At 39.3% G+C, this 12,230-nt stretch overlaps 1 protein-coding gene across 1 annotated transcript in view; it reads right to left on the reverse strand.

Annotated features, from left to right (window-relative positions):
• PPEF2 (protein phosphatase, EF-hand calcium binding domain 2) overlaps positions 1-12,230 on the reverse strand; it is an 85,303-nt gene that overhangs the window by 59,664 nt on the left and 13,409 nt on the right. The window contains exon 2 of the mRNA XM_006898478.1: positions 11,324-11,455. Coding sequence (XP_006898540.1) covers positions 11,324-11,455 — 132 coding nt within the window. The remainder of the gene's footprint in view (positions 1-11,323; positions 11,456-12,230) is intronic.

Consider the following 12,230-nt stretch of genomic DNA (forward strand, 5'->3'; position numbering starts at 1 on the left):
GTTTTTGGATAATCTTCAGTAAAATCTTGCTTGCATGTGAAATCAGTGAGATTGTTCTGTAGTTTCCACATTCTGTTGGGTCGCCTTTTTTTGGGATAGGAACAAATATCGATCTCTTCCAGTCAGTTGGCCAAGTGGTCGTTCTCCAGATTTCTTGGCACAACTTGGTGAGCACATCCAGGGCAGCATCTGTTAACATTTTTGGTTAATTCATCTATGTGTATATGTGAACACACATATACACATAGATGAATTAACCAAAAACTAATACAATTACTTATCAGTGGAGTGAAGGAACAGAAGACCCTAACAAGGTGAACTGACACAATGGCTACAAAAATGAGCTCAAAGCACAGTTGGGATTGTGAGCATCAGGAATGTTCATTCTATTGTTCATCTGGTTATTATGAAAGCCAATTCAATGACACCTAACAACCATAGTTGTTATTGTTGTTGTTGTTAAGTGCTGTCGAGTCGCAGGCGACTCATAGAGACCTTATGAAGGAGAGTCCTCGACGCTTGGGTGCCTTTCATCCTCTCCCCAGGTTCATAGGGTTTCCGGAGGCAAGCTGTTATGGAAGTGGATGCCACACCTCCTTCCAAGCTCTAACAACAGTAGCAAATGTAAATTGATTATATACCTTTTCTTTGGTAAATAACACATATTTCCTGGGTCTTTTCACTCACAAGTCTAAAAACAATGACCAACCTGGTAGTAATGAACTCCCCAGCACCCTAGAGTTACAGTTCTTCCTGGTGACGAGCAAGAGGAGTCTGGGACATAATGGCCAAATGAGAAAGGAGGGAAGCTGAGGGCTCACAGGTCCATTGCAGCAGTGCAGTGTGGCTATTTGAGAGTATGTGAAGAAGATAAGTGAGAGAACTTCAGACTGTGTTCTATGGCAACTTCAAGATGTATAAGGTAGTGATGTAGTAAGTACCACTCTAGACGGAAGCATAATGATGCCCCATTAGTCATTGAGACTGGGAATTGGCCAGAAGGTTACGTGAATAACTCTCTCTATATGCTTCTCTATATATGATGTTAGGTGATGTCAAGTCCACTACAATTTATAGCGACTCCTAAACAACAGATTGTAACTCTACCCTATCCCGTGCTATCTGCATAATTTCTGCCATGCTGGAGCCCAGGTACACGCCTCCTGGAATGATACAAAATGAAATACACAGCACCATTTCTGACATATTCTTGCCAAAAGTCACAGTGTCAATCCATCTTCTTGAGTTTATCCTCTCTTTTGTGAAAGACCCTGTTTTTCTCTATATAATGTTTTTCCAAGGATTTTCACCTTCTGACAACATGCTCAAAGTATGTGAGACCCAGTTTCACCATCCTTGTTTCTAAAGAGCACCCTGGTTATCTTTCCTCTAAGACACATTCATTTGTTCTTTTTGGCAGCCCAAGATATATTCAATACTCTTCACCAACATCACAATCCAAAGGCATCAATTTTCTTTTGTCTTCCTGATACATTGTCCAACTTTCACATATATATGAAGCAATTGAAAATACCATGACTCGAGTTGGGAGCACCTTAGTGTTTAAACTGACATCCTTGCTCTTTAGCATTTAAGGAGGTCCTTGACAGAGATTTGTCCAATGTAATACACCACTTGGTTTCTTAACTTCTGCTACCCTGCATGTTTGGTTGTAAATCCAAGTAAAATTGAATCCTTGACAACTCCAGTCTTTTCTCCATCTGTCATGATTCTATTTGTCCACTAGTGAGAATATTTGGGTTGGGTTGTTTTGTTTTGTTGTTTTATGGTTGTTTTTTTTTTCTTTTTGATACTGAGATATAATCTATATAAAAGGCTGTAGTGTTTTATCTTCTTCCGTAAATGCCTCAAGTCTTATTTACTTTCTGTAAGCAAGGTTGTGGCGTGCTTTCAGCACCACAGCAACATGCAAGCCCACACAGTACAGAAAACTGATAGATGAGTAGACAAACAATAGTGTATAGTTATTCCCTATTAAATGTTTTTTGCAGAAAAAAATCTTAACAATGCACAACACATCATGGATGGTGTTACCAGAGCTCCTTTTCTTCTACTGTTACTATTATGTGCTACTTAGTCAGAACTGACTCATAACTGTCCCGCCACATGGTTTCCAGAGGCTGTAAGTGGAATGCAAGAAGATTGCCAGTCCTTCTCCCTCTGAGGCACTGGTGGACCCGAGAGGCACCACTGGAGTTAACAGTAAAACATCCTTTGAATCACGCCACCAGAGCATTAAAAGTGGAGATAAGCAGATACACCCCTCCTGGTATGACACAAAATTAAATACACAGCACCATCTCTGACATATTCTTGCCAAAAATGTTTTTAATTTGAATGCAATTCAGTCCTGTAAAATTTTTAGTATATAGACAATAGAGATTATAGGAAAACAAGTTAAAGTTAAATGGCACCATGCAGAAATACTCAGACAATTCCAATAATTGGAACATCCTCTAGATCAAATGCTCAAGTCTCATCAATAAATCATTGTTATGAAAACAATAAATTAAAGGTGGGAGGAATGACTCTAAATTAAAATGTATTAAATAGATATAACAATTAAATGTAATGCATGTCTCTTTATTGTAAGGTCTCGGAAACAAACCAATGAAAAAATAAACCATTAGGGCCAGCTGGAGAAATGTGAATGTGAATAAGTCTGACACTGATTAATTGTAATTAGGACATTAATTATAGTTAGTGACATTAATCATAATTACTATGGTTCTGTGTGAAATGGCATAGTGTTCACATATGGAAGCACTCTTTTTTAAATTTTTTTGTTATTGTTATTATTACATTTTATTCGTTTTAATGAACATTTCCAGAGATTTTGGGTTTTCAATGGAAGTATTCTTTAGTGGACATGCATGCATACTGAAGTATGGGCACAATGCTGAGTTCTGTTATGTTCCTTACTTCTGTATACTATTATTATAATGAAGTCTGTAAATACTTTAATATTTGATAAAGCAGATGTAGCAGAGTGCCAACGTCTAGGAGATGTGAGCATGAAGTTCATTTTACTATTTCTTCTAATTTACTGTGTGCTTAAAATTTTTCTTAGAAGTAAAAGAGACACAGAGGTAACAGGTGTAAAAAGGTCTAGAAAGTTATGTGATATTATGTAAATTAGGACAGCTAATATTACTGAATGCTTACGTGGGGGCTCATTATAAGCCATTAAACACATGCACTCATGTAATCCTCACAACAATCCTATGAGTCATGAGCAGTTAGTATTTCGTCGTCACAACCTAAGCTCCTTGCCCTACCATTTCAGGCTGGAAACTGCTCCCTTATTGGGTCTTCTGTGTTAGAACCAGCCTCTCTATGGTCTGGTTTTGCACTCTCTGACAACATTAAATGCTATTTTTTCCTGCACTGTCCCATCTCGTTTACATTGCCACGTTCTTTTTTTTTTTACTATCAAGAAGTATTTTTTTTATTAAATTTTATTAGTTTTAATGAACATTTACAGAGATTTTGGGTTTTCATTCATTCATTGTTGCACCATTCTCTCTACCCTCCTCCCCAGTTTGTTCTTCTTCCCCCCCCCAATGTCTGTTTTAATTGTCCAATTGCCACAGTGCTTATCAAAGCCAGTTCTGATTAATCTCCTTTGTCAGTGTGTCCTTTGCTATTCCCTATCACTCCTCACTGAGAGAGACTTCACCCTGATTCATAAGGAAAAGGGGATGGCGTATTCTCTTAGCTACTTCCTGCTGAAAAGGGACGCTGTGGGTTTCAGGGTGAAGATCTTCTCTCACTACTCTAAAGGGCCCCTTTGGCAGTAGGAAACACATAGACTATTATGGAGATTGATTTTGGAATTTAGATGCACTGTTATTAATTGTGCTTATCCGTACATGTTCATATCCCTGAAGATGTATCATGGGGGTGTTGCAACCTAGAAGACACAAATTTAACTAACAAGAATCCAGAGATCAACCCATCTATCTATGGTCAACTGATTTTTGACAAGGAAATGAAATCAGTCAAGTGGGGAAACAACAGCCTTTTAAACAAATGGTATTGTCAAAATTGGAAAAACATCTGCAAAAGACTCAAGCAAGACCCACACCTCACTCCATACACAAAAACCAACTCAAGATCCCTAGGACTAAAACCAAGGACTATAAACTTCATTACAGAAAAGCTAGGAACAACACTAGAAGTCCTAATCCACAACATAAACAGTCTTCCCAGTATCCTGGAAAACCTACAACCAGGAGAAGATAATGTAGATGAACGGGATCTTCTAAGACTCAAATCCCTATGCACATCCAAAAACTTCTCCAACAGAGTAAAAAGGGAGGCCACTGACTGGGAAAAAGTATTCGGTAATAACATATCAGATAAGGGACTTATATCCAGAATTTATGAAATACTTGAGCACCACAACAAGATAAAGGTAAATAATCCAATAGAAAAATGGGCACAGGATATGAACAGGCACTTCACCGAAGACGACATTCAGATGGCTAACAAGCACATGAAGAAATGCTCAAAATCCCTAGCCCTAAGAGAGATGCAAATTAAAACAACTATGAGATATCATCTCACCCCAGTCAAAATAGCAAAATTTAACAGAATAGCAAGCAACAAATGCTGGCGAGGTTGTGGAGAAACTGGAACCCTGATTCACTGTTGGTGGGAGTGTAAAATGGTGCAACCCCTGTGGAAAGCAGTATGGCGCTTTCTCAAAAAGTTGCAAATAGAGATATCATTTGACCCAGCAATTCCACTACTGGGAATATACCCTGAAGAGACCATAGCTGACATCCAAGCAGATATATGCACACCCATGTTTATTGCAGCTTTGTTCACAATAGCAAGGAGTTGGAAACAACCTAAGTGCCCATCAACAAACGAATGGCTAGAGAAGCTGTGGTATATTCGCACAATGGAATACTATGCTGCATTGAAAAACAAGGAACTCTTGCTATATTATTCAAAATGGTTGACTCTGGAGAACATTATGCTGAGTGAAATATCCCAGTCACAAAAGGACAAATATTACATGATGCCACTGTTGTAGAATGGGACTGTCCTTGGGGTTGGGGAGAGACTGAGTAAGATGGGTTCAATAATGTATACTGCACTGAAACAGAGGAGGGAGAAAACTGTGTAAAAGAGATATGTGACTAGGTATTTCTGTCATCACAGGAGTCTAGAGCGATGGCTACATGGTGGAGGGGACCTGGGGGAGGGTTTGTAAAACAATGAAAGAATCTTTTCTTTTACTTTTCCATAATTTTTGACTCATGTACTTATAACATTGCCACGTTCTTATCAGACTTGTTTGCAGAGTCAGACATATGAAAGACTAAGAGAAAAATCCAGGAGAAATATTCCATCTTTCTCCCTCAGAGAGGCTGCAGGACTCAAGCTGCCAACCTTTTGCCTAGCAGTCCAATACATTCCACACTACAGCACCAGGGATTCTTAGTACTTGTTATATGCCACCAAGTAGAAACCAACTCGTAGCTGACCCTCCAGTGAATTTTCAAGCTATAAATCTCATGGGAGGAGGCTGTCGACCTTTCTCCAGCTGGTGGATCCAAACCACTTGCCTTTAGGTTGGCAATGCAACTCCTTATCCATTAGGATAAAGGAAAAGTATTGGTTACACTTGATGAATGTGGACACAGAGTGGTTGAAGAGCGGTGTTTGTGTTCCACTCACTTAGTCATTGAAGACTAGAGCTGGAACCTAGATCCTCTGACTAAAAAAATGCATCCTAATCAAACTTCCTTCTGTGCCTCTGACCACTCTGTTTATATTCTAGAGAGTTCTTACAGAATGTGGTAAGTCAAAGCTCACTTCATGGAAATAACTAAAGCTTTTTCTAACCACAAATTTTCCAAGTGTTAATGTCACCTTGATTTTTTTATTTTACAATCTTATTTGTTATTTTTCTTAATTCAGGTTGATGATATTCTTTGTAAAAAATGACAAAAAATTACACAGGAAAATAATTTTTCCATCAGTCTTATACCCTTTGTTCCATAACAATTTCTATACCTACAATGAAACTGCACTCTTTCCCACTTCCTCCTTGTAATTCTGATTTCTACTAATCCTTCTCTACTTTACTGTGTCTTCCTTTTCTTTAGGGAGCTCTGGTAAACTAGTGGTAAGAAACTGCCCTGTTAACCCAAAAGCACACAGTTTGAATTCATCAACAGCTTCATGAGAGAAAGATGGGCAATGAACTCCCATTCAACTCCCAGTCAACCCCCAACTGCCTCTGAAAAACCACTGATGGGTCAGCTAAGAGTTGTTCCCCAATGGTAAACAACAACAGCGTTATCTATTTACTAATTTTTACTCCCTTCTTCCTTGCTTTTCATTCCTCATTGCAGCTATCCATGACTGATTTTATCTGTATGTAAACCTTTCTTTAGGTTTTTATTATAGTACCCTTGTACAATATTTGTCCTTTTGGGACTTATTTCACTCAGCATGCCATCTGGTTTCATTCATATTAAACAGCATTTCATTAATTCTTTATTGTTCTTTTTAGTGCTGCACACACTCCACTGTGTGAATGTATGATGGTGTCTTTATCCATGAATACATTGTTAGACACTTGAGTTGTTTACACCTCTTTGTTATTGTAAATAATGAATGAATATGGGTGCTGCTATGAGTATGGGTATGCAAATATCAGTAGGTGTCCTAGCTCTTGATTTAGGATACATGCCTAGTAATAAGGTTTCTGGATAAAATGGTATTTCTACTTTCTGAGGAAGCACTAAACTACTTTCCATGTTGTTGTTATGTGCTGTCAAATCACCTGTGATTCATAACAACTTTATGTACACCAGCTCTGAAGCCTGCCCTGTCCTGAGCCAGTCTCACGATTCTGACACACCAACCCCTATTGCCTCTATTACCACATCAATACATTTCATCCAGAGTCTTTCTGTCCTGCACTGTCCTTCCACCCTTCCAAGCATGATATCCTTCTCCATGGACCTGGAGACATGGTCCTGGTCACATGCCCAAAGTATATGAGACAAAGCTTCAAAATCCTAGCCTCCAAGGAGAAACTTGTTTTCATCCTCTCCAAGACAGATCTATTTTTTTCTTGATGGTCCATGGTATGTTCAAGACTCTTCCCCAGCACCACAACTCAAAGGCATTAATTCTTCTTCTGTCATCCTTAGTCTTTGTCCAGCGCTCTGAAACTGCTTTCTGTAGGGGTTGCACAACTCTCTAAAATATGTAAAGTTTCCACCACACTCATATTTATTTAACCTTTTTACTTCTTCTCATGTACTCAGTTTTGGCAGGATCACCACAGTTTATTTATGCTTAATCTAGCCCATAATACAGATCAACTAATATTGGATTACTTTTATCTGCCCACAAATTTTATTTTTTTTTAAATAATTAAGTAAAAGTAAGGACCCAAAAAGATTAAGAGGACCTCACAGCTGGTATTAGAGCCAGGATTTGAACCTGGCTGTTAACCACTAATTGTACAATACTGACCCTCTGTTAAAAGCCTTTGTCATCTAGACTTTTTTTAAATCAATAAAATTTTTATTTTATACTAGTTTACTTACAAAGTTCTTATATATTGTTTTTTCACACTGGACCTTTCCCATTTCCTTTCCCCATCCCTTCCTCCCTCAACCTATCAAATTGTGCGACCCTATGATTAATCCCCTGCCCATTCTCACCTCTCTACTCTCTCCCTCCCCACCTTGGATCCTCATACATGTTCTATAATTATAATCTCATAAAATATTTGTCCTTATGGGACTGAGTTAGTTCAATTAGTATAATGCTCTCCCGACCTTCCCAAGTTGGGTAATGATTTAAAAATCATTGTTCCTGCGTGCTGCGTAGTATTCCATAGTGTGAATGTCATCCAGATTCCTTAAGGGTTTCTCCATTGACTTTTAAAAAAATTTTATTAATTTTAGAGAACATTTACAGAGATTTTGGGTTTCCATTCATTCATTGTTGCCTTTTTCTCCCTGCCCACCCCTCACCCCCCTTCCCCAGTTCGCTCTTCTCTTTGAAAAGTAAAAGAAAAATTCCTTCATTGGTATACAATCCACCCCCGACCCCTGAGTACACTCCACTATGCAACCTTCATTCTGTGCTCTTGTCATAACCCTAATACCCAATCACATTTCGCCTTGGCTTTTCTCTCACAACCCACTTCATTGCCATGAAGGTGGAACTAACTCACAACTGACCCTCTAGTGGGTTTTCAGAGCCTGTAAATAACACACAAGAATATTGCCCATCTTTTTCCTGGAAGCAACAGATAGGTTTCAACTGCCTACCTTTGGACTGGGAGTACAGCTCCCCACCCACTAGGCCACCAGAGCTCCATCTTTTTCTCTATTATTCCTCAATCTTGCCAATTGCTTTTGGCTCATGGTGGTAAGAAGCTACACTGCAATCTCAAGGACACGTAGTTTGAATCCACCAGATACACCATGGGAGAAGGAAGGTCAGTCTCTTCCCATGTGATTTACTGTCCCTGAAAACTTGCTGGAGGGTCAGCTATGCGTTCTTAATAGAAAGTACATCACCACAACAATAATATTACTTGTGACATTCAGGTCACTGAATCTGATACATTGTTTAGTTGTCACTTAGCTCATCTGCACTTGAAGTAATTTTCTTTTTGGATCCCAAGATAGCATATGTTCCTTACATTTTCCTTCTACATTTCTGGATGTATCATCTTGACCTCTTTGCAGACACATTCTATTCTACCTACTCTTTACACGCTGGAGGTGCTCATTTTTCTGTCTTAGGTCTTGGTCTCTTCTCTGTCTTACTCTCATGCAAAGCTATCTCAGTCACTCCATGGCTTCATTAACTGCCTATACTCAAATGCTTTCCAAATATATAGATATTACCAACCCAACCTCTCCTCTAAAATCTAAGTATGAATACGTAACTGCCTGCTCTATCAAATTGAAGGAAATGAAATCAGGGTGCTCCTAACACAGAAGGATGGTGAAATTTCATCTCCCATACTGTGGACATGTTATTAGAAGTTTCTAGTCCTTGGAACAAGATGTCATGCTGAGAAAAGTACAGGGTCAACAAAAGAGAGGGTGAGCCTTAGTAAGATGGATTGACACAGTCACTGACAGTCACTGTAACCATGGGCTCAAGCATGACAGAGATTATGTGGATGATGCAGGTTAGGACACGGTTCGGATTTGTTGTTCATACACTCGCTATGAGTCATAGTTTACTCAGTGGCACCTAATCACAACACTCTTTGCTTTTACTTGATGTCACATGAACACTTCAAACTCAGGTTGAAACACCCACTATTTTCTCTTCAGCCAAATCTGGTTCTTTTAATGGTAACATTCTTGGCTGTTAATGAGAATGTTTGTGGTACAAATCTACACACCAGCAATGTGCGAGATACATCAGGCAGTCTGCTTTTGTAAATATCATAACCTAAAAATAATGCTATGGGGAAGTTCTACTCCGTCACTGTAATTTCAATATGTATCGAACATTGACGTGATGGCACCTAATAACAACAATACAGAGGAGGAGGCGTTCCTTGGTGGTAGAACTGGTTAAATGCTTGTCTACTGATGAAAAGGTCTGCTATATGAACCCACTCAGAGGTGCCTCAGAGGTAAGGCCTGATGATCTGTTTCGGAAAGAGTCAAGCTCTACATACAAAGGTTTCCATGCGTCAGAATGGGTTCAAGAGTAAACTAAGTTTGGTTTTTAACTTTTAATGAAGGAGAATTCTTTTTTTTAAAATTTTTTATTATTTTGTGTGCGTGTACCGTCAAATCAGATCTGACTGGTACGGGAGGATATTGTGCCTCCTTCTCCAGCAGAGCATCTGGTGAATTCGAACCATGTTTCTCTGGGATTGCAGTGCAGCATGAGAATTCTTTTTTTAAGTCAGTAATTGACATAATCTGCCTAGCTTTGCTAGCATAAAATCTGAAAGTAATTCTTGTTCTTCCTCATCATATACAAATAATCTCTAGGATATTGTCAATTTCATTACCTACACACTATTGGAATTGGCCCTCTTTTCTTTATGTCCTCTGCCAACAACTCAGGGCCAAAACATCATTATCTCAGACTTGGATTCAAGTAGCTTCGAAACCGCTTTTCTTCTTTCTTCCACAATTAACTCCTCTAACCTCATTTTTCACAGCAGCCAATTAATTGCTAGGTGGAATCAAGTTATTACAACTCATAGCAACCCTGTGTAACATGATACAACTGTCTCATAAGGTTCCCTTGGTTTTCAATTATTATAGGAGCAGATCACCAAACCTTTTAAACCTATGGGTCAACATTTTCATTAGCAGCTGATGTCTTAACCATTGCTCCATCAGCCACTTGACAGGGGAAAGATAGGCAAATTACTGTAAAGAACTATGCAACAAAAACCCAGTGGAGAGTCACCATAAATTGAAATCAACTGAAGAGTAATGGGTTTGGTTTTCTGGTTTACACCAACAGTTTCATCTCACGCCGTCCTCCACCTCGATCAGGTTCAGGTCAACTAAACAGGCCATTCACCTTCATGATTGTCTCACTTCATCCTTCCTCCTGACCACACATATGCTACACCCTGGAATGCTCTTCCAATCTCTTTGCCAAACCTTAATTCATTTTGTATATGAAATCACAATGGACCAACACTGACTCTTTCAGTTAGGTGTTTTTTTTGTTTTTTAGATTTTAACGAAAGCTTATAAAGAACTTGGATTTACATTTATTTATTGTTGCACATTTTCCTCCCTGCCCCCCTCCCTCACTTTGCTTTTGTTCTTTGGAAAAAAAGTTCTTTCATTGTTATACAGTCCCTCAACCCACCCCCCACCCTGGACCACTTATTCTGGACTCTTGTCATACCAGTAGTATCTAATCATATATTCCTTTTATACAGTTCTCTCCCTCGCCTCTTTCAATGCGATGCACATTATTTAATCCCCTCTTTTCTTTGTTTCCCCACAACCCCCATATCAGTCCTGTTCTCTAACAGTGGCATTATGCAGTATTTGTCTTTTTGTGACTGAGATATTTCACTCTTTGTGTTAATTTTAAGAATCAGGTTTAGTTTACCAAATCCTAAGATATGAGTTTGCTTATTTTAGTAGTCAACTCACAAGGAGACATAGCTAGTTTCTCAGAATTGGCTTGGGGAGAAATGTAATAGCTTCCTGCTTCTATTCTGAGAAGCTCCCGGGACTAATCCTCAGCCCCTCCCTACACAGTGTTGGCTCTGGGACACCTATTCCCGTCTTTGAATATGAGAGACACGTACCTTTTTCTGCATTCTGGAAAGCAAAGTGGTGTTGGGTGGAGGTGCTGCTTCCCATAGCCCAAGCGCAGCAATCTTGCAGTATTCAGACAGATGCTCCGAGGGCAGTTGGGCTGTTTATTGACAAAAGGAAATCTGTAACAGGGAGATTCAGAGTATTACCAAATTGCTGTTGCTGTAAGGCGCCATTCGAATGCATATCGACCCTACGTACAATGTACAATATACAATATACAATACAATGAAACGCTGCCCAACTCTGTGCCGTCCTTGGAATCATCACTGTGTGTAAGCCCACTGTTGTAACCACCGTGCAAATGCTTCTTGTTGAGTGTCTTCCTCCTTTTCACCGAGCCTCTACTTCATTAAGCATCACGGCCTTCCCCAGGGACTGATCCCTCCTGATATTGACCAAATTCTCTAGGAAATTTGTCTCCCATATTATTACAAAAACAATTGAAATGCCAAGACTATCATGTGAGCTCTGGTGGCATAGTAAATATGGAGTTGTGCTACCAACCCAAAAGAGGGCAGTTCAAATTCACCAGGCGCTCCTAGAGAGGAAAGGGGGCCATTCCTCCTGTGCATCTTATAGCCTCTGAAACCCCATTGGAAGGTCAGCTAGGAGTCGGTTCTAACTTCATGGCAATGAGTAGTAATATCATGTGAGAGAAGTCTTGTCTCATTCAGTTTAAGAGGATGAGGTGTTCCTCCTCTGAGAATCCCATTCACTCCTCTTATTTCTCCTGTATTTTCAGACTTGAAGCTAGATTTTCCTTTCTCCTCTTTTAATCATTTCTTAGGGTCCACTTTGGTGCGCTGTGGGTAAGAAACTGTGCTGCCAACCTCAAAACAGGTGATTCTAATTCACTAGCTGCTCTGAGGGAGAAAAATGGATAATCTCTTCCTA

The sequence above is a fragment of the Elephantulus edwardii genome, unplaced genomic scaffold (assembly GCF_000299155.1).
Source record: "Elephantulus edwardii isolate Elephantulus edwardi_28Jun2011 unplaced genomic scaffold, EleEdw1.0 scaffold00230, whole genome shotgun sequence".
NCBI lineage: Eukaryota > Metazoa > Chordata > Mammalia > Macroscelidea > Macroscelididae > Elephantulus > Elephantulus edwardii.